Source organism: Hemicordylus capensis, chromosome 1, assembly GCF_027244095.1.
Source record: "Hemicordylus capensis ecotype Gifberg chromosome 1, rHemCap1.1.pri, whole genome shotgun sequence".
NCBI lineage: Eukaryota > Metazoa > Chordata > Lepidosauria > Squamata > Cordylidae > Hemicordylus > Hemicordylus capensis.
Genome location: NC_069657.1, coordinates 394,795,035 through 394,817,981, shown reverse-complemented (window position 1 = coordinate 394,817,981; position 22,947 = coordinate 394,795,035). Strand labels below are relative to the sequence as shown.

The following is a 22,947-nucleotide window of genomic DNA, read 5'->3' as shown; positions in this document are numbered from 1 at the left end:
AACGACCACATGTGCACCTGTCTGCCGTGTATGCGCAAACAGTGGGCGCACGCACAGTTGCTACTTCCAGCCGATGAGGGAAACAGGGCGGCAGGGAGGAATGCTGCCACTCAGAGGGGCTTACAAATAATGGAGCGCTACAGAGGAAATGCGGCAGGAGGGGCGAGTACACCCTCCCCCGCCCTTTAAAGTACCACCCCTACCGGCGCCGAATACATTTCGGGCACATTCCTATGTCTTAAAAGTTGACAGGTACATAAAGGATGAAAGGGTTCCATTGTTTCCTTGTGCTAACACTACTCAAGCTGACCACTGTCTGTTTTAATGAACTATGAGTAACTGTACCAACTCTAATATTATAACTGTACTACTAAAGGTTTCAGTTGCTATTCAAAGGCCTCACTTCATGTTTTCTTTGCACAACCCTTTTATTAGATGTAACTTGATTTGTCATAGGCAGGAACAGTACTGGAAGGAAAAAAATGCTAGTCATTTCCATCAAAAGCGGGGGGGGGGGAATCATATAGTAATCCACCATGTCTGCTACCCATATGTAGCAGTGTTTACAAGTCTCTTTGCCCTCTAACCACATCTGATAACAGCTGGAAACTACTATGATCCAATCAAAATAGCACTTCCATACAATACTGCTCCCATTACACATGTGGGACTGTCATCAGCCATCTTTTTCTATGTAAACTGCTCTGAGAACTTTTGTTGAAAAGTGGTATATAAATATTTGTAGTACCAATCTAGATGGATGTCACAGTTCACTACATTGAAGTGTTACCCATGACAAATCTGTTCAGTGTGGAAGAGCTAGCTCTGTACTAAACTCCACTTTTCTATGAAAGCATACCTGAGGCACATGTCAACACTGTACTCTTCCATTTTAACAACTCAGAGCTGAGAGAAATATATAGCGTCGCTTGCATAGGTTTCCATGTCCAATCCCTGGCACCTCCAGTGGCACACGGCAGGCTTAGGAAAGACCTCTGCTGGAGGGCCGCCGCCGCCGCCAATCCCAGTAGTTAACACTGGGCTAGATGGAACAAGCCCAAAGAAGCAGTAGAAGACAGCTTCAAAAGAGTAGTAGTACTCTACTTTTGGGAAAGCCAAGTTTCAAAACAGGATCTGTTTGATGCTAGCAGAGGCAAGGACAACCACCCAATAAAATGTTCCAGCTTCTCACTCAAAGGGAGTGAGCACACTAAATTAGACTGGTCCTGGCTAGGGATGTGCACGGAACCGTGGCAGGGAGACTCGAAGGCGGCGGGGGTCTCCCTTTAAGAACGGGGGAGGGTGCACTTACCCCATTTCCGCTTTCCCCCATTGGGGCGGCAGTGTACCTCCCTGCCGCCCCGTTGCCCGCGTCTTCCGGATATGTCTGGAAATCGCCTGTGCGCGCCAGCACATTGGCAACTTCCACTCGTATCCAGAAGACAAAGGCAAAGGGGCGGTAGGGAGGTACACTGCCGCCCCAATGGGCATTAAGAAACACAGACGCCAGTGGGAGGGGTAAGTGATCTTCCTCCACTCTTAAAGGGAGACCCGCACCACCTTCAGACCGGCAGAACCACTGGTTCCGTGCACATCCCTAGTCCCAGAACCCAAACTTAAAGCACTAATGAACTACACACAGTAGTCCATCACTCGCTACTTTGGTGCTGAGTAGGTGGTGGTTGTATGATAAGACTAATCTACTTCTCTATGGGAACCAGACTAGCAGAAGGACAGCACTCCTTTCAGTCTAGATACAGCTGCTTATTGGATCAGAATATGGCTCTGCTATTCAAGTAGACTGCTAATAGAGAATTCAAGAACAAAGGCATTTACTTGCTGCTCCATCACAAAAACTAATCATGAGGTTATATGTTGCTAGCATAAAACAAATTGCATCAAAAACTGCAGGTTTATAGCATTTGAGTAGCAGCCTGACACTATAGCCCTCTTCAGCCATTGAGCACTGTGGGCACTCAGGCTTACGAGGGCAAAAGCAGAGAGAAACTCCTGCTGTCAAACACGCTTACAGTGCTGTTTGTTCAAAGGGGTAGGCACCATAAGTATGTTCAAGGGCAATTCTATGAGTTGCAACACTGATCAATCAATCTGAAGAGGGCTTGTGTATCTAGTATCTTAAATTGTGGTTAAGGTAACAAAAGGAGCTGCAGAAGGCATGCAAAACTGCTGTTTCCCCCCAACACAAAAGTTCCTGCAGTCGTCAAAGCACCACTCGGGAATAATTGAATAGGCATGTTTTGGATACAAGAAAGATGCAGGCAAATAAAAGTGTCACCTTCTTCTAAGATAATGTTCCAGTTGCGTAAATAAGCTGCAATCTAACGAGGTACTCGCTTAAAAAAGGAATCCAAAGTCCTGACTGTGTCTTGCCTTGGTCGTTTGTCTCTAGAGCCTGTGGGAGTCTTGGGTTGGCTTTTGCCCTTAGCTGGAGGGCTGAAGGAGCTGGATTCCAAAAAAGAATTTTGTAGCTCTACAGCAAAGTGGTAGTCCAAGTGTTCTGTGAACTCTGACACCAATACCTGTTGGTTACATTTCTCGCACAGCATCCGGTCCTCTGAAAAGGAGGAAGGGGCCCAACCCTCAGCTTCTTTCCAGGAAGGTCCAAGAACAGGTTGCACATTCTCTTCTTTCCACTGATCAGGTACCTCTGAAGAGGCCTCTAGTCTTTCTGAAGGTGCTGTGTAAGTATGACTAGCCAAAGGGATTTCCACAGGCCCTGCATGAAAACTGGACAGAGACTGTTCTACAAAGAGCTGGTTCTGCAAAGAGTCTGAATTGCCTCTATTAATAGATAGCTCCACATGGCCTTTTGGACTCTGGCTGCTGATGGGAGGAATGGATCCTTTATCATGACAGATAGCAGTCTCCAATGTTGATAGTTCTGCCTTTACATTAGTGACAGCAGGAAGAGAAGACCCAACCATAGCCTGGCCTTGTTTCCTTTCTGCTGCCCTTTGAAAGAGCATCTGAATAGTATTGACTGCCTTCTTACTGATCTCCTTTTTTGGACTTCCAAGGGACTTGGCATTTGGACTGCTTGAACTGGTGCTAGTCTGTGGGATGCACTGGGTATCACCTGTCAGAAAGGCAGTAATATTCCCAGAAGACACTTTGGAACCCTCCAAAAACTTGCTTGCAGTGAGGTGGAGAACTGTGATTGGAGGAAACCTGTAGACACAGTCAGATTTGATATTTTCACGAGGAAAGAAGTGTTTCAAAGCTAGACTCCTTAAGCACAGAAGGGGAAGAAACTGACCCAAAGTTTAAGCTGTAATTTGTTTCTTTCTGCACTAGTTTTGCCAAGAGCTTGCTTTCAAGCCAAGTGGCACCTTCCTTAGCATTATTTCAAAACTAATTCAGTTACCTATGAGGCAACAGATACAGTTCAGAATATTTCCTATTTGGTGACTACACCCAAGACCTTCAGAGTTCAAGGATCCCTTCTTGCACCATACCACCAGTTACTCTGCATGCATCTTGTGCAAGTACCCTTTTTGGTTAAGAGGCAAATATTCCCAGAGCCTCAAGAACTCTTATTCCTTTTGCCTCAAGAACTACTGCTATCCAGCTCTTTAGTACTTCACTTACACTTAGCACAGACCTTGTAGTGTACTAGTCAGTAGCTGGAATAAAAATTAACTCTTCCCTCTCCAGTAGCATGTCCTGAAGAAACATTCTCACCATGCAGCTTGCTGGCTTCCTGCTGTATTGCAGTTCTGGATAAGTGCAAATGAATCTCTGCTGATTTTCTGGGCATCATAGTGTGACAGGGCACAGTAGCGAGATAAGGCACTGGCACGTTTATCACCCCGCATACGGATCCCAATACTCAGCTGTTTAGCTACCCGGTTGTTCTGTTGGGAGGGGAAGAAAAATTTATATTTGAGGAATTCTAGCTGGACATACTCAAGATACCAAGAGCTTCTGATTAGTTTTTATGGGATGTCTAAAGTGGACAGTAGATGGCAACCTGGATTAATCCAAGTATGTTCCAATACATATCTTAATCCCAGTTTTTCCCAATCATTCTCCCTCTATACCAAAAAAGTATAGGAGAACTTTAAGAAAATCTCTCAATCCTCTGCAAAAGCCAGGTGTTCATCTTAATCATCTTTGCCATCAAGGAAAAACCAGAAGCTAGCACTAAGAAGGTGCATGCCCATGTCCTAAAATGATGTTTTATCTTGTCACATTTGTATACATGACATAGTCTGAAGACAGATGATACAATACCCTTGGTGAAGCTAAACAGGACTAGGTCTGGTCAGTGCCTGGATGGGAAGCTGTCTAGGAACTTTATGTATGCTGCCTTGAGTTTCATAGATAATAAAATATTAATATTCTTGATTATTAACTTCAATATTCAGACCTACCTTCAAAGAATGCCTCACTTTTGGGGTGATTTATAAATAAATTTTAAAACTCCTCCCTTTAAAAAAAATGTAAACCACATGGATATGTCTATAACAGCCGGCATATAAATATAACAAACCAGCCATTATTAAGACAACCCTGTGAGGTAAGCTTGGCTGAGAAATGACTTATCTAGGATTACCCTTCAAGCTTCATGGCTGAGCGGGTATTTGAACTTGCTTTCCTATTTCCAAACCCAACTTTCTACCTACTGCATTATATTGGCTTTGTATGCTACATCTAGAATAGAATGAGTTCTATCCAAAGAAAGCCAGTCATGACTAAGCACCACTGAAATCAATGAAACAAGTTAAGTAAGACATGACCAACTGAAGTCCCATTGACTGCAGTAGTGCTTAGTCATGACTAACTTTATTTGGATACAACTCAATATCCACACCAGTACACCTGAACTATGATTAAGAAACTAGGATAGCTGTACCCAGACCATTTGAACTGGCAGAAGTAGCATGCCACAATTGCAAGGACTACCAGCACTCCAGAACATCTGGGCCAGATGAGAAAGCATCCCATAACAACCCTCAGAAGGACTTGCCTGAAGCCAAGCACAAGCATTATCAGTTTTACTGTTAATTCCTGTCTCTAGCAAGTCACTTAATTGATTCCTCCCAATTCTTGGATTTGCTGGAGATAACTTAAATGCTTCAGATCTCTAGGAAGTTACATACAGGTGGCATCCATAGCTTCATTCTCTAGCTATCAAGAAACTGCATCAGAGCCAACCTCTAGGCCCAGTTCAAACATCTCCTTTGAGCAGCAACTATTCAAGGAACTAGGAAGGCCACCCCCCCCTCACAATCACTTACTTGATCTCGGTCCTTGTTTAGCCTCTCCTCTAGCTCTAAGGCCAGCTGCAAAATCCAGTATTGTATCTACAAGCAGGATTATGTCAGTTATTAGGAAACTGTTCAATATACTGCTAACATAAGCCCAAGCAAGCAATGTTCATGTATCATTTTGATTAGATGAAGACTAAATACAAACACCACCTCTCAAATCTCTAACACATCAGAAATGTTGCTATGGAACAAGACCTGCAGGGGAAGGGTTTGGGGCTACCAAATCTATACCAGCAAAGATGGAGGACCTTGTTTACAAGCACCACACAGTTCATGGACCAAAAAATAACTCCTCTTCTATATTACCTTATAGATCAGTATATTACTCACCCCCTCCCACCACCAATTGAACTCTTCCAAGCAGTTATCCAATTACCTCTTTACTGCATTTTAGAGCAAGGAGAAATGATTACCTTAGCAGGTTTGACCCAGAGAAAGGGGGCAGCAACATGCACGGCATTTTCCAATCTTGACTACTATCCTCAAGTGATTCTATCTGCAAACTTTCTTACCTGTTTCTGAGTAACCAAAGCTGCTAATCCAGAGAAGTTCTTACTGCAGCCAATAGACTTTGGCAACTGTCTAGGTTTAACAGGCTCATACTCAATCCCTCTGCATAAGTCATACAACCAGGAGCTGCAAATCACACATGAAGATTTGAATTAATAAAATACATCTCCCTATTGATTTTTAAAAAAAATCATTCTCTGGTTTTCTCATATTAGAACCGAAAGCAGCTAACAAGTATCAACAAAAATAAAAACACAGTGATAGCAAAGTATTAAACCAGTTCCAAGTTAACAAAATGCAGGCCAACAGGGAAAATAACTTCAATCTAACACCAAAAGCCTTCTTGAAGTACAGCTTTTCCTACAGGAATTTAAGACATTCCTGAATGGATTGCACCTCCCACTCACTGTAGTAGGTAGGGATTTGCAAAACAGACTTGTGTACATCCTCCTGTGGGAACAAGCCCCTCCGAGTTCTACTTCTGTCTTGTTCCACAATATTCAGATGGGAGGAAGAGGAAGAGGAAATGAGGGGGGGGGAACGAATCTGAGAGATTGCTAAGCCAGCACTTGGCTCTCAGCCACTGCTCTGTAGGTGTCCATGAGTTCAGGGAAAACAGCATGGTTAACAGTCTATATGAAGAGGAACTTGAGAGCCAGGGTCCACCACTAACAGTGCAAACCCCCTCAGGTGACCCAAGCAGAGGACGTAAAGGCCGCCCAACCTGGGTAGACATTCTCAGACTGTATAGCCAAAGTTGGTCCATCTTAGGGGTGGTGGGCAGTCCTTACTCTATCAACCTAGCTGGTGCATGTTGCTCCTTTATGTTTGGTGTACCTTACTGCTCTGAGCTATTTTGTTGAAATCCCAGGGGGTGGGGTGAGGGAAAGCAGTGAAGACTATATTGAATATCCTGTGAAGAACATAGAAAGATTATCCTGATGGATCACCGTGTGTGTAAATGGGCAGAAGTCAGCGAAGGGAATAAATCTACTGAAGAAAATAGTATAAGGTCCCTAGAGAGGTAGTGGTGGGTTTTTTTAAAAACCTTTCTACTATAGCTTCATTGGGCTAATAGATTTTAATAAGATCTATTATGGGTTGCTTAACTTGGATAAATCTCCATTCATTCATTTATATACCGCCCTTCCAAAAATGGCTCAGGGCAGTTTACATATTCAACATATATTCAACTTAGAAGATGACATTGTCTGCTGAGGCAGCTGGAAAAAAATTAAAAGTGTGTAAAATCAGGTTCAGTGTCCTACTGGGAGACGATATAAGATTAGGAAAATGTTTGTGATAATACTTATTTCCTTCTGTTATCTTGGATTTTGCTTCAGTGCAGTGCCATAAAACAGCTAATTTCAAACTGCATATAGTTTTTCCTGAGCAATGTTTTATTACTGTTTTGCTACACAATAGTGTGCATATGAAAAGATTGGCAGCCACTGCCTCTTAGCCTCTCTCCACCTCATGTTCTCAATAGAAACGGGACTTTCAGAGTTCAAGATTACCTGCTAAGGTAATCTCCCAAGCAAAATCCTTAGCAGCATGAGCAAACAATGATTCCAATTCCATATGGAGACCAAAATCCTACTTTGTCACTTACCCAGTCTTATCTCCAAAGTATGTCTGAAGCTGTGATTCACTGAACTGGGTCAACTGTCCCATGTACTCCACTCCCAGAAGTTCAGTGACAAAGGCACCTAACTTTCCTCCAAGATTGCGGCTATGGCAGAAGAGAGAAAGCAGTGCAAAAGTAGAAGTGTTCAGTTTATAGTTCCTAAGGTATAACAAGCAACAGACACACGGATAAAAATGAAAAAGCAGCAACAAAGAAGTATGTAGAATTTCTTTTACAATTCAGGCAGTAAACCCACTATGAAGAAGGAAGCAATTCATAAGCAGTCACTTCTCCACTTATGAAAATAATACAGGAGAACCCAAACTAGAAAAATTACATGCTCCTTAGAATTCATTTGCTCTTTCAACCAAGGTTGAAAAATCCCAGCCCAAATGCCTGGTTACTCAAGTTGGCAACAAAGAATATTGACGTTTTGTCCATTTCTGCACAAGGTAAGAATGACTAAACATTTTATTCTGTCTGGCTCCTAAAAATCTGATGCTAGAATTTTTCTAGCCCTATTTCCAACTCCCATATATCTTGCTGGAGACCTTTCTAAATCTTATTTTGATTGGTGTCATTCAATTACCATTGGTTTTACTTTTACAGCAAGCACAGAACTCACCGAAACAGTAAACATACTGAACAGAAATGTTACCTCTGCAACTCAAGAATGCCATCATACCTGGGTTTACACAGCAGATTCTCTCTTTTTACTTACATGTTGCTGATTGGCATCGTGCTAAAGAGCCGTGGGACAGAGTTCAGTGACACCAGTGTTTGCCGATTAGGCTTGTTGAGGCCACAAGCCAATTTTGCTAATACCTAGAATAGAGGAAGCAGCCAAATTTAATGACATTGGCTTCCCAATTTCATCTGGTCCAAAGTTCAGTATCTGCCAAATTGCAGATAAAAAGCAGAATACAGGACAAGCATTCTGAAAGTGATCTGCTGTCAGTTTGTGTTTCCAGACTTCTCCACAGTCACATATTATGAAACATACTGAGCAACATCCAGACAATATGTTTTTAATACTCTCCAACCATGGAAAAGTTTGGAAATAGTTCACTTAGTGCCAATAGTTCACTTTCAGAATGTCTGTCCTGTATTCTGCTTCATCTGAGACCTGGCAGATGAACTCTAATGGACCAGAGGAACATTGGAAAACTCTAAACACCACTGAAATCAATGAAACAGACAGGAACTAACAAGTTCCATTAATTCTATCAGGACTTAGACATTACTGACTAACTTAATCTGGATGTTTCCCACCAGTGTCCCCTCTAACAGGGATTCCCAGATGTTGTTGACTACAACTCCCAGAATCCTCAGCTGTAATGGCTTTTGCTTGGGGATTATGGGAGTTGTAATCAACAACATCTGGGAATCCCTGTTAGAGGGAACACTGTTGCCCACCAGTTATTAATTTCAGGTTAATGAAGGTATTTATTGTTTTCATTTTCAAACCATGCTCACTGTCCTTAGAAGATCACTGTTCAAAATAATATGAAATGAGACATTGCTTGCATGGTAAAATTATCCCTTTCAGAGAGAGATAGTTCTTCTAATCAAAGAAGAAACAAGCGTTATTATACCCTGTTGCTTTTCATAACAACAGTAAGCAACTATTTAGTTCAGTGGCAGGAAGAAGATTACTCACTACACTGCCTGCTTACTACCACAACTGGTAAAATCAGGGATAACAAGCAATGCCTTATTGATAGAGGCGCATCTGCATGCACACACAAATTAATTTCTGGTCAATGTTCTGCAAATGCAAGCCAGAAGTATTATTTCTAACAATACTAGAGAAAAAGCATCACTGCTCAAAAGATTTTAGGATTAATAAGGAAATGTAATCTTCTTCTTCTTCTTCTTGTAGGAGATAATGGCGTACCAGGACCATAAGGTCCCACAAACGCCACCTACTGGAGATCCAAAAAATATACACAAACGTTCAAAAGGAGGAGATGGAGTCACAAATATTCAAAAAGATGAGACGATTTAAGGGATCTCCACAAAAGAGAGGTAGCAATCTTCCAATATTGGCGGTCCAAAAACAGTTCTTGGAGAGATCTGCCATAGAGATTAACAGAGCGAAGAGACAAAAGGAAAAGCTCACGTTCATCACTAAAACAAGCACAATCCCACAAAAGGTGATCAATTGTCTCAGACACTCCACACAAAGAGCATAAATCGTGCTCAGATTTTCCCAGGAGATGAAGCTTGTCTCTAGTTGAACAATGTCTCATCAGTCTTCTAAAGAGGGAGACTTGTAATCTAACTTGCTCTCATACTTTTATACCCAGTGGGATCTCAGTAGAGAGACAGTAGGTGTGAATACAACCCAGTATGCTAACAGTTTTCAATACCTTCATTTTTTTCTTTAGAAGAGAATGCTAGCATGCTGTATCTTAACATATTTACAAGTATTTGAATAAAGATAATACTGGCTGACTGGGCACATAGCGTCTGCGCCCCTAGTTCGACTCTTCCCCCTGCTTCAGCTCCTTAACCCTTACTCTGTCTTCCGGCGGGCGTCAGAGACGTCAGAGCCCGGCCCACTTCCACCACCACCACCACCCACGGTTTCTCCTGCCTCCTGCTGGTTTCTCTGGCCGCTCATTCCCCTCAGGCTGCTGACAGGCTCGGGCCTGTCCCTTGCCCTTCCTTCTGACTCTCTTCCCCCTCCCTTCTTTTTCTCTCTCCTCCACTCGCTCTTCCCCACTCTTTCTTCCCCTTTCCTTCATGTTTTTTCTCTCCCCTCCTTCCCTCCCTGAGTTAACAGATTTTGATCATCTTGTTTCCTCATCTAATTCACACAACGGCAGCCTCCTTCTCCTGAAGGGGCTCTTTCCTCTCTCACGAGTCACGACCTGTCTTTTTGCAGACCCCGCCTGCTATCCTTTTATATATCTATAGATTCCTCTCCTCTACAATCAAGAACATCTTCCAACCAGTAACAGTTGCATTCCAACTGACCTTAACCATCACAGGCTCCTCCTCCTTATCTGCATATGGAATCCCCACTGCCCAATCACCATGGTGGTTCTGCTCTCACAGGCTCCTTCTCACTATCTGCTTATGGAATCTCCACTGCCCAATCAGGTCCTTCTGCTTGTGAACTCTGTCAGCCAATCACCTCCACCCCCTCTGTCAGCCAATCGCTTCCTTTCTGCCACGTCCCCACACATGGCCCGTCTTTGAGAATTAATAATATAGATATTTAAACCTTACATTTAAACTACAATGTTTGCTTTATTGATTTACTTTCCAAATAAAATATTTCAGCTCAGCTAGTTTTAGTTATAGGGAAAATTTGAGGTATTTATATAACATGTAAGATTAACACAGCATATCTTTTGTTTAAAAATAGTCTAATATAAATCAAATAAACACATTAAGTCAGTTCCTAACTGATCTAGGACACTGGAAAAAATTTCCAGAAAACCACAGTAATAATTTTTTAATTTATTGTTTAATTTATATACTGCCTTTCATTAAAATAATCCTAAAGTGGTTTATTGACATGGTAATTAAATCTATTTAGACTACCATTTAAGTCTAATGGGTAATAATCCATTTAGACGGACTCAAATATAGACAGACCAAGAGCTACATTCATTTAGCCATGCTGAATTCAAAACAGGAACCACTCACCTTGTTGTGAGAAATTCCAACTGAACACGTAAAGCCAGTGACAGATTCCACAGTTGCCCTCATTTCTTCCATAATTACTGCTCCCATTGTCAGCTGCAGCTTTGGATTGCTGGGATCTCCAAAGGGCAATGACTCAAGCCACTGGTGCAAACCACACTGTCGCAGCTCTTCTACAAAGGAACACAAAGTTCAACAAAGCACATGTCTCCAATCTTACCTGATGAGTAATTAGCACAGCTAAGTAACAGAACATAGGAAGCTGCCATATACTGAGTCAGACCGTAGGTTCATCTAGCTCAGTATTGTCTTCACAGACTGGCAGCGGCTTCTCCAAGGTTCCAGGCAGGAATCTCTCTCAGCCCTACTTGGAGATGCCAGGGAGGGAACTTGGAACTGTCTGCTCTTCCCAGAGCGGCTCCATCCCTTGAGGGGAATATCTTACAGTGCTCACACTTCTAGTATCCCATTAATATGCAGCCACGGTGGACCCTGCTTAGCTAAAGGGACAAGTCATGCATGCTACCACAAGACCAGCTCTCCTCTCCTCAAAACATGCAGTGCTATGGGAAATCTGAAAAAGAAAAGAAAAAACACAAAGCAGCCAGAAAGCACCTTAGCAGATTGTTATTGGGGGGGGGAAATTCTCCCTGTGCCCAGGAACATTTTTGCTACCACCACTCAGATTTAACAAAAACAAAATACCTCAGTATCTGAAATCAATATTCCCTTTCCTTAGGGTTTTCCCCTTCAGATAACATGGGGGAGGAACAACTCTTGAGGAAATCAAACAAGATTTTTATTTGCTTCATCCAAGTACTTAATACTTACACTTACAAGAGGTACGCATAATGGCTTCGTTAATCCTGGTTACACATACATCCGTAGAAACAGTTCTTTCCTCCCTTCTCCCTCTGTATTCTTGTGGGAATTGTGCCTAGAGCTTGATCTTTTATTTCCCCCCTTTCCCTCTGATCATTCCCTCAGAACAACCCTTGACCAAAGAGGCGACAGGCTTCAGAGGGCAGTCTAGGCCACCTGCCCTTCCTTGCTACCTTTTCTCAGTACGAGAGAAGACCCATCATCAGTTCAAGAGATAAAGTCCAGAACAAGCTTTCAACTTCTTAGTCCCTTTCTCAACCTCTCTCCTCAACCTACAACCACCAGCTGATCTTAACTCTTCCTCCTTGAAACTGTCATCGGCCTTCCCCCAGTAGGGATGTGCACAAACGGAGGTTCATGCGCAGGTTCAGTGCTGCAGGGAGGGGAGCGGGATCTTTAAAAAAACAACAACCAACCCTGCTCTCCACTGCTGTATGAACCTTCCTGCTGCGGTAGTGCTTGTCCTAAATACCTCCGAACAGCACCAGCATGCACATGGTGTCTGCACATGCGTGGGCACCATTTGTGTGGTCAGCAACACCATCTCACCATGCAAATGGTGCCCACACATGCGCGGACACCATGTGTGTGCTGGTGCCATGTGCAGGTACTTGGGAAAAGAGCTTCAGCAGCAGGAAGCTGCATGTGGTGGCGGAGAGCAAGTGAGGAGCTGCTCTTTTCTTAAAGATCCCACTCCCTGTTCCCCTCCCCATGGCGCCAAACCTGTCACAGACCTTGGTTCGTGCAGGTCCCTATCCCTCAGCATTCTAAGTGAGATTTCCCTTTTCCACCAGCAGGGGTCTCTCCACTGCAGTTATCAAACACACACAGTTCTCACTATAAAATAACTTGATCGTCTTATACAATTAACCTATGCAGCAGCCACACCACTCACTCTTGAAAGGCTAACCTAACATTAGTGAAGGAAGCACATACCGGGGGGCGGGGGGGAGGGGAGAGAGCACCATGCCGAAAGGAACGAAGAAAGAAAACGATTGGTGCACTAGAAGTTTATTAAAAGGTTGGTCCTGACACGTTTCGAGGAAATGTTCCACTCGAAATGTGTCGGGATCTACTTTTTAATATATTGCCAGTGCGCTGTTCCTGTTTTCTTCTTTTATTATAACAGCAGCAAGAGTTGTAAATATAGCCATATGTTTTATAATGAATTCTGTCATACATGGTCTTTATAGCTAAAAAATGATGATGGTGCTAAGCAGAAACGTGCTGTGCAAGTTACACAAGCTCAAACAATAAGCTCTCTCAAAATATCTCAGTGTTGACAGTTTCTACTGCCGCTATTCCAGTTCTCTGCTGCAGCCTCGTCATGTGGCCCACAGAAATATAGCAGCCCACAGAAGATTTTATTCTTTTCTGCCATTTTTTGCTGGGCCTCTGTGGGCAGTGGCAAATTCAGCAATGTTTAAAGCACAGATAGTGCTTCTGGAAACTGACTGCTGCCAGCTGCCATCTTTTACTCTCACATAAGGCACAAAATGACTCCGTGATGATAATTTCCTGCCTCATTCTAGATTTTTTTTTTAAAGGTTATGGCCAGCAGTAGCTAGCCATGAAGAGTGCTATCAGTACTTCAAGTACTGCTGAATCCACCATGGTCTGCAGAGACTTGGTGAAAAATGGAAACAACAAACCAAAAAAATGTAACGAGCCCCATCACCGTCTGGATGTAAAGTCCAGGTTGACCAAGTGAGTGGTTAGAAATAAGACTGATCTAATGCTCATCTATCATACTGCTGGCTTTACAGTAGTAGGCTAATAACCTTTCCCTGTTGCTATTCTCTTACCTGCAGGCCAACATGCAGCCTCCACCTTCCAACCCCCGTCATGGCAACATTTTGTTGAGGTCTGGTTAATCTGTACTTTACTGGCTTCAAAAACTGGTATAAATAGTGCACCCAGGTATTTGAAAGTGACCAGATATAGAAATGATACTTTTCTAGGAAGCATGCTACAACTTGTGTATCATGCAGAAGGACTGTAGATACCTGAAAAAGCATCCGCTTTGCATGATTAAGTCCTTGGCATCTGCAAGTAGGACTGGGAAATACCCATATGAAACCCTGGAGATCCATTATTTTTAAAAAATATTGTATTATTATTATTGTTATATTGCCATATCAGTTACAAAAAACTGAGTATTACAACATTTATAATCAAAGATACGTAAGTTTAGGGTGGTATAAAAATATATTAAATAAATAAATAAATAAAATAAAGAGAAAAAACCACTGAGAAGCAACCATAAGAACAAAAATAAATAATTGGTGGGGATTGCTATTTTTATGAGTTATGACAAATGGAAATTAAGATTCTTATAGATAAGGAGTGAGAAATCAGTTCAAAAGATCCGAGTCAGTCAGAGTAAGTCTCTTTCCAGGCTCTGGCGTACTGAGAAGGTGGTGACATTCTAAAGACTTTTTTGGTTGATGAAAGCAAAGACCTGCCAAGTCTCATAGAAGGAGTTAGACTACGACTGACCCAGGCAAAAATGAAGAGAATTTTTCTATTTTTCAACAGTAGCAATAAACCAAAGTTTAATATACCATTCATTTAGTGAGAGTGTTTTGTGTTTCCAGTTTCTTGCAAAAATCAGTCTAGCTGCAATGAGCATATAGTATATATATAAAATCAAGTCTCCTGAGAAAATGTGTTTATTTTCATTAGCAAAGATGCTTAAGATCACAAGTTGGGAGTGTAGTTTGATTTATTGATCAGTAATTTTGCCCATCTCTAAAAATATCAATTATCAAAATAATGTGACTTGGAGGCATGACCACCATAGGTAGAAATAAGTATCTTTTGCCCCACAATAGAGATGATTTTCCTCCAAACAATTTTTAAACCTATTAGGGAGGTGGTTGGTTGACCAAGCAAAATATTGTAAAGTTTTGAGGTTAATCCTTTGAATGGCAAGGTTGCTTCTAGTATTAAAGCTTCAAATTTGGTAAGTTGTCCAATGGCTGATTGAGCAGTTTGGGCTGCAAATAAGAAAGACCAGAGTTGTAGAAGTAGGAAACAAATGAGGTTATTGTTTAGGAAAATTTGAACTTCAACTGTTCTGTAGAAGTTAAAGTGTGGTTTTGGTAAAGATCTTTTAATCTAGCAACAACCAAGTCTGCTGAGTGATTTCTTTGAGTATTCCTGAGGAGAACAGACGTTAGGATGATCCAATACCAGTATAAGAGAAAAGATGTGGGGAAGGGGAGAGGCGAGTTTGCCACTTCTTCTAAGTCTTCAAAGTAGCATTTAAGGAAGGGCTCCTGCTGAAGGATGAATTATTGAAAGGATTGGGATAGAACAAAAAACTTTTTGTTAGCACAACATATTGATTAGGAATCTCCAGCAAGAACCAGAGCTCAGTCAGCTGCAAACCAGATAATATTCCTCAGCTGTGTTGCCTCATAGTATGCCCAAAAGTTGGGAATAGGTTGGGAATACCCAGATCCCTCACACCAGAGTTTTAGTAGAAGGCACCGTGAGATAGTCTAGGCTTTTTGTTTTCATGTATAGAAGAAAGAAGCTTATGCCATCTAAGGGAGTACCTGAAATAAAAATAGAAGTTTGTGTAACAAAAACATTTTAACAGCTGCTGTGTGACCAAGCCATGAGAGGTAGGGCTTATTACATGATTTTATAAACTTAATGATCAAGGGTGGGTGAGTTATTCAGATTATTTAAAGAAAGGTTTTTGGAAATTTTTACTCCTACATAGTAGATAACTTTAGAGTCTTGGGATGCCAGAGAATGTAATTAAAGTTTCTCAGACTTTATGGCCAATATTAACACACAGATATTTCGCTCCAGTTGAAGAAAGGGAAAAGTTCTTATTGGGTTGGTAAGGATGAGAGCTATGACATTAGCATATAAACTTATTTTTTGTTATTTGCCATTAACCAATACACCTTTAATATTGGGATTGTCTCCTAGAAGCTCTATTGCTAAGACAAATAACAGAGGCAAAAGGGGACCAAATGAAATAAAGGATCAATAACCAATGTGATGGTTCCATACACTATGCAAAAGCAGCTGACAAAAATAAAATCCAAAATATATATTTATTCCAACATGTTTTGAAAAGAATCTCTCTCAAGGAATGTCTATAAACAAAAAGATATACAAAAATTAAAACCTCTATACATGTCTATGTGAAAATATAAAAATTGTAATAATATGCAAAATATATAAAGGGACAATACCATATCAACACATATAGCTTAGACTAAAATACCCCAAATATATATATACTCCATTATTATATGGATGTTATATAGATATATAGAGAGAATTTAACTGAATTCTATTGCCCGGGTGTTAAGGAGCTTATCTTGTTTTGCAACATCTTTTTTTAAAGTCTGTGAGTAATTTAGAGCCCTTGTTACTATGCTCATAGAACTTTTGCTATAAGTTCAACAGCTGGGTGGCTATTTTATTGCATTCTATGGCTTCTAACTCTTTTCTTTTTTGTGTAAATTTCTGGTAAACCTTGCTAGAGGCAGAGGACTTGTGTTGCTTTTCAAGGAGAGTGATGTCCTTTTGAAGGGTATATAAAAATCAGAGTTGTTTTTTTCTTAAATTCTTCTATGCATTCTCCTCTGAAAATGGCATTCATGGCATCCCATGTGACAACTGGCATCCCATGTGACAAAAAAATAAAGAATAGGATTAATAACGACGCATTGTGAAACAGTTTGTCTTAATCTCTCAAGAATCTCCCGATTATCAAAAAGTAATGGGTTTAGCCACCAGATAGGGGAAATTGGCTGAACTGGGCAGCATTTTAAGGTGACAGAGACAGATGCATGGTCTGAGAGATTTATGGAACCATTTGCTGCAGCACTTATAACAGTTTTGAGAGAGAAGGATTGTTGTATTCTATCTAGTAATCTTTGATGTTGTTATTTAGAAGTTTGTCCCAGTGGGGATCCCGTAAAGATTAGGGATGTGCATGAACTGTGGTTCGAGCACAATTTGGAAGTGGGACCCAGGAGCTTTAAGAAAGAGTCCTCACCTGCTCTCTGCCACCCCATGCAGCTTCCTGCTGGAGCGGGTCCCAAGAATCCCCACAAGGCACCAGCACACACATGGCGTCCACGCATGCACCATTTGCATGGTCAGCATGGTGTTGCTGACCACAGAAGTGGCGCCCACACATGTGCGGACACCATGTGCATGCTGGTGCTGCGCAGGGATTCTTGGGACCCTCCCCGCCCCAGCAGGAACCTGCGTGAACTACGTTTAGGTCTCCTATTATGATTTAGCCCTCTAAACTTATTTAGTTTAGCTAAAGCCGATTATAAGGAGAAGTGCTGTCCATTATTTGGGCAGTAAATTGAGGCAAATGGGGCAATTTCAGGGGGTGGGGCAATTTCAGTGCTATTTTCCCTAGATACACCTCTGACCTAACTTTAGGGACTCTTTAGATATTAGGGGAGATAATGGTGTGTGATTTAGTAAAAAAAAGATAGCCACACCTTGTGCTCTGGCAGAGCCTGGGGTGATGAACTGCTGACCTAAAGAGAAACGTGTGAGCTCATCTTTTGAATTCTTACCCCAAGCATGAATCCTTTGGAGAACATAATTTCTGGGTTGTTGCTTAGAATATGTTTAGGGACTCTTCTGCGCATGATGGGATCTCCCACACCACTGACATTAAGAGTTAAAAATGTTAACTCATTACTTATGACGCAAAATGTAGGTAATGACAGAGCAATTCCAAACCAAAAACAAAAGAAAAACAAACAGCAATTTAAAACGTGTGAATATTTGCTGCATGAATGGGGTTGAGGCTGAAGAAGGGATACACTGAAATAAGATCTCCTGAAACTGGAAGAGTAGTGGGGAGGAAGAAAGAGAACACTGCAGGGACAAACATCCCAACTAAGTTTGAAGTTATATAATAATAAGCATAAGAGCTTTTTAAACTGACAGTGATCCTACATGAGTAAAGCAAACCTCACATTTGAGCAAAACAGCTGAGGCAATGTTACAGGATATAGGCAAGCATAGAAAATGGCAGCGTGACTGTGATTCTTTAAGATGGTGTCGGTTGCCTATTTTTCTAGAGCACTTCTTTCTTAGATGCTAGACACTGTTCTGCTTGGAGTAGGAGATGAATGTTTCTTCATCAGGTTAAGCAGAACCTTTTGGACCAGATAAGTACACAGAATATTTCTATTAATTCTTTTCTTTGAGAAGCTGCATAGGTTTTGCCATCCATGGAAATAAGACGGCAAAATGGATATCCTCAGTGATACTTTATTGTGGCGCTTTGAAAAATAAGTGTGAATGGGCAAAATTTTCCAAGTCTCAATGCTGAGATGTTGTAAGAAAAAAACACGGGGGAGTCATGATGTTGGAAACAGAACAGAGAGACTAGACCATATATTTTCTTTTGGGGTAAATTTTTGAAAATAAGCTATGATCACTCTTGGTCTGGATCTGAGGATTTAGGAAGATGGCTCTTTCTATGTCATCTGTGGGCAATTTCTATGTCATCGCTAAGCTGTAAGTCAAGGAGATGCTGCCAAAAATGCAACTATATCCTGTGTTCAGTCTTTTATCCCACTAAATAATAAATTCTGATGGTGCTCCCTGTTGTCCAAATCCTCAAGTTTAACTCTAGCTTTGATTTTTATAGAGGTTGAATGGCAGGCATGTGAGCTATGCCTAAGCTGAGAGCTTCATTGACAGTATTAGTAATTCCGCTGAGATTCGATTTTCCAGTGGTTTAAAACTATCTTGCCATTAATCTGTTAATTCTTGCTTAAGGATTTTAAACTGTTTGACCATATCCTCTAAAAAGGAGAATTGCAAAGTTGGTGAGGGTTGCAGCAGAGTTGATTGGGCACCATTATGAGCTCCTAGTCATCAGAGCAGGAGTTCACTGACAGTTGTGAGCTCTCTCTAGATTCAAAGTAGGATTTGAGAACCTGATGTGAGCCCTGCAGCATTTCCCTTTCAGAGTTTGCATTTGTAGTCTTTGCCTGATCTATGAGGCTTTTGTGTGATTATCACCTAATTAGGATTAGCGCTCCACTATCAGCCATGCATCTTCAATGGTGACACAACCTCCCCTACCTTCTGATTCCTATGTAACTTGACAACAAACTGTTGCACTGCCTCATCCATCACCTTCCAAAGCCATGTTAACATTTCGTTAAATCTTACCATCCTTTCAAGCCTTTTGTACCCTTTGTAATGCTAAAGCAGAAGAAAAATATCGGGATTTGTGGATTACCACACCATTACTGTGCTCTTCTGTAGGCAAATTTCAAACATAGCATGTCTAAAGCTATGCAGTACCTTTGTTGTGAGTGTTCTCTGCAGTAAAGCTATCTGGAAATCCCTGGATATATGTAGTTGCCAACTGTTCTACTCCAATAGGTTGGCCTTGTAGTTTCTGAAGTCTTTCTTGCACAGCGCTTGTTAGGTCCATGTAGGCCTCATCAATGCTGGCACGTTCAATTACAGCAAAGCGTGACATCACTTCCATGATCTCCACACTGGCTTCCCGGTATCTGTGGAAGGAGGACACAAAGATGCACTGATATTTCCATTACTTACTCTCTTCTAACTGGGGTAGCTATGTTGCTGGTTTGCTAGTTAACAGGCAGCCACCACAAATGGTATACCATTTCTTCCATGCTGTTAACAGGATTCCTGTCTTACTCTCTATCAATATACTTAGAGACTTAATAGACTCAGTCCAATCCAGTTGTGTAATGCTACGGGGTCTCAGGAAAGCCCTTTGCTTTCTAAATGGAATTATGATGTTCCTCTTGCTATTCCAAGAGTTTGTTACATAACTGATTATCAGGCTACAACTGATTTCATTACCACTCTTCCTGTCTTCTGTTACAAGGAGTACCCTCCACCCTTTGTAGTTGACAATCTAGACTGCTCTTCTTGATAAATAACCACATGAAGTTCAGGTTTTGTAGGATTAGGAACCTATCCTTGACTTCTATTGCATCTTTCTAGGTGGAAGGGTAGCTGTTGGGTAGGCATGGCTATGCGGGATATCATGGAGAGCACCTGCATCTTAATTAGTGACTACATCACAGATCCAATCTGCAAGAAGCAAACTGCTTAATTCTAGAGAGGCAGCTGCATGAAGAACAAGACAGAACAATCTGTATCCCGATTAGGACTTCCAGAAAAATATACTTCCTAAAGATTTCCAAAAAACAGGCCTAAACACTAAAGCAACAAGCACGCCCATCAGTAACAATAATAAAACTTATTTTGCTCCAGAAAGGTCCAAAATCAACTAAGACAAAATGCAATCATAATTTTACACAAAAGGAGTTGCAAGAGAGCATCAATTCCATACTTACCTGGAGAGATCTGCTTTGCCATGGGCCTCTGGCACTCGAGCTAACAAAAGATCTGGGCACAGCTTCTTGGCATCAGCAGCCCACATATGCCTGGCAACTCCAAAAGCACGAGCTTCATAGCTCACAGCAATTAACCTGAGGTGGATAAGTGGAAAATGTATAGCCACTAACTGATGGATAAAGGCACATTCCAACTACACCTTTTCCTGTCCATTTCTGGTTTGGCATTAGATAATTAAACTTCTAGAAAATTAGTGTGTGTTAAGATAAAAACTGTAAACAGATTATTAGGCTTTTCCACCCTCACCAGAAAAGGTTAGTTTTATCCACTTCAGGCAGCAAATGCATTTATTACTAAAAGCCTGGTGAGGATACTGGGGCGGCAGGAGATGTGGGGCACACAATATACTAAGCATAACTAGTGTCTGGATAAGAGTGCTCAAATCATTAAGATGTCATGTACTGAAATTCACAAAATGATCTGTGGAAAGTAGATCCTAGTATGGTAGGTTTTATGTTTTGCTGCCTGGATGAAACCAATGAAACTATCTCAGGCAGGAGATGGACAGAAACTAAAACTGTTGTTCCAGGCTCCCTATCCAAGGGGCAACAGTGCAGGGCTGGAGGGAGACAGAGCTCAATGCTCAGTGTGTCACAGGAAGCAGTGAGCAGACAGATCACTGGTCCAGAAAAACCTGTGGGGCCAGAGCTGGAACCTGGTCTACTGCAGACCTAGCACACTTGCACTTTGAAACAACAAGCAAGCCACTGGAGTCAAGGCAATTGACAGCACATAAGACATCCCCTCCACTGCCCCGCTTATGGCTGGGAACAGGGTCTGTCTGATACACAAGAGGTGGCAGGGGGATGAACTTTGGTCAACAGATGAGGGGGATGCTCTTTCTGATCCTCTCATGAAGAGCTCCACCCAAGGGAAACGATGTGCTAGATCCTGCCTACCCACCCGCCTTATTTTACTTGCCAGGAGTTGTTTATTGGGGGGAGGCATTCAGACAAGGCATCCCCCACTTCCAGAATGGTTCTAGCCCGCTCTGCTCCCCCTCACGACTCCAACACAACCACCTAGGCAGCTTCCATATACTGAGTCAGATCCGTGGGTCCATCTAGCTCAGTATTGTCTACACAGACTGACAGCGGCTTCTCTGAGCTTGCAGGCAGGAGTCTCTCTCAGCCCTGACTTGGAGACGCCAGGGAGGGAGCTTGCAACCTTCTGGGGCAGCTGCTCTTCCCAGAGCGGCACCATCCCCTGAGGGGAAGATTTTACAGAGCTCACATGCAGCCTCCCATTCCAATGCAACCAGGGCAGACCCTGCTTAGCAAAGGGGACAGTTCACAGAGACGCTGCATGCAGACGAGACGGGGAGGTTCGAGTTCGTCCTACCCGCCGCCTTTCCACGCCTTGTACTGCACTACGGCGCACGGCTTGCCACGGAGACTGGGATCCAGGCGCTGCTCCACTTGCATGAAGAAACAGTCCATGTCCGCCAGCGCCACCACTCGCTCCTGCCCGCGAGACATCACGAGCGTCACAAAACCCAAAAGAACAAGAGAAAAGAGAAACACACTGGCGGGAGAACAAAATGGAAGCCGTCCGTTTGAAGCGGTCTCTAGCCGAGTTGGGTAACGATTTCCTCTACCACTCAAGTTCCCGCCAGCACTTCTGTTCGAAATGAAGAAAAACCACGACTCCCAGCGTACCCTCCCACTTCCTCCAGGCCTCAAAGGCCGTTAACGATGCTTTAGCAGCAATGCCTGCTGGGAGACAGAGTCTTAAGAGCAAATTTGCCTACAAAATCGGCTGTAAAAAGGACCTCCCCGTTCCGTCGTCGAGGAATTAAGGTTACGTCATTCTTTCAGGGACTCCGTGACACGTGTCCCCTCCCCCCAAACCGGTGAGATCATAGACATTAAACATGCTAGACAGACATTTCCTTTCCCCTCAACAGTAAAGGATCCAGCAGTCAAGAAATACGCCGCAGACCAGCACATGGTAGGGTTGCAATGAAGGCCTTGGAAAGGATATTTAGATGCCGTGACCCGTCTATACCTACAAAGATTAGAATCGTTCTAACGATGGTTTTGCCCTTGACACTCTATGGATGCGAAAGCTGGTCTTTGAAGAAGCAGGACAGAAAAATTATTGATGCTTTTGAACTTTGGTGCTGGAGGAGACTTTTGAGGTTACCATGGACAGCCAGGAAAACAAACAAATGGATCATGGAACAAATCAATCCAGAATTTTCACTCGAGGCACAAATGAACAGGCTAACATACTTTGGAAACATTATGCGAAAACCCAGCTCCCTTGAGAAGTCCATAATTCTGGGAAAAGTTGAAGGATGACCAGCAGCAAGGTGGATGGACTCTGTTATGACAGCAATGAATGCACCACTGAGAGACCTTAAAGGCCAAGTTGAAGACAGATCATCCTGGAGAGAATCTATCTATATGGTCACCAAGAGTCGACACCGACTTCATGACACTTAAATCAATCAATCAGACCAGACGTCATCTTCTTCTCCTAGCTATTTTGCTGTCTCTTAGAGACTCCACACTATTTTGCTGTCTCTTGGAGGAGTTAAAGTGAGAAGATGCCTAC

The 22,947-nt window shown here is 42.3% G+C and overlaps 1 protein-coding gene and 1 long non-coding RNA gene across 2 annotated transcripts; one reads left to right on the top strand and one right to left on the bottom strand.

Moving 5' to 3' along the window:
• Positions 1-1,815: 1,815 nt before the first annotated feature.
• Positions 1,816-22,219, bottom strand: POLH (DNA polymerase eta). The gene is made up of 10 exons (XM_053304186.1): positions 21,730-22,219; positions 20,328-20,462; positions 19,294-19,508; positions 11,092-11,261; positions 8,153-8,256; positions 7,417-7,536; positions 5,807-5,930; positions 5,262-5,327; positions 3,703-3,875; positions 1,816-3,189 (listed from the first exon to the last, which is right to left on the bottom strand). Exons 1-10 carry the CDS (start codon positions 21,864-21,866, stop codon positions 2,340-2,342), a joined length of 2,094 nt encoding a protein of 697 aa, XP_053160161.1. The 5' UTR covers positions 21,867-22,219; the 3' UTR covers positions 1,816-2,339.
• Positions 8,797-14,536, top strand: LOC128348512 (uncharacterized). The gene is made up of 3 exons (XR_008318231.1): positions 8,797-9,587; positions 13,518-13,677; positions 13,782-14,536. It is a non-coding gene; the product is annotated as an uncharacterized LOC128348512 (long non-coding RNA).
• Positions 22,220-22,947: the final 728 nt, after the last annotated feature.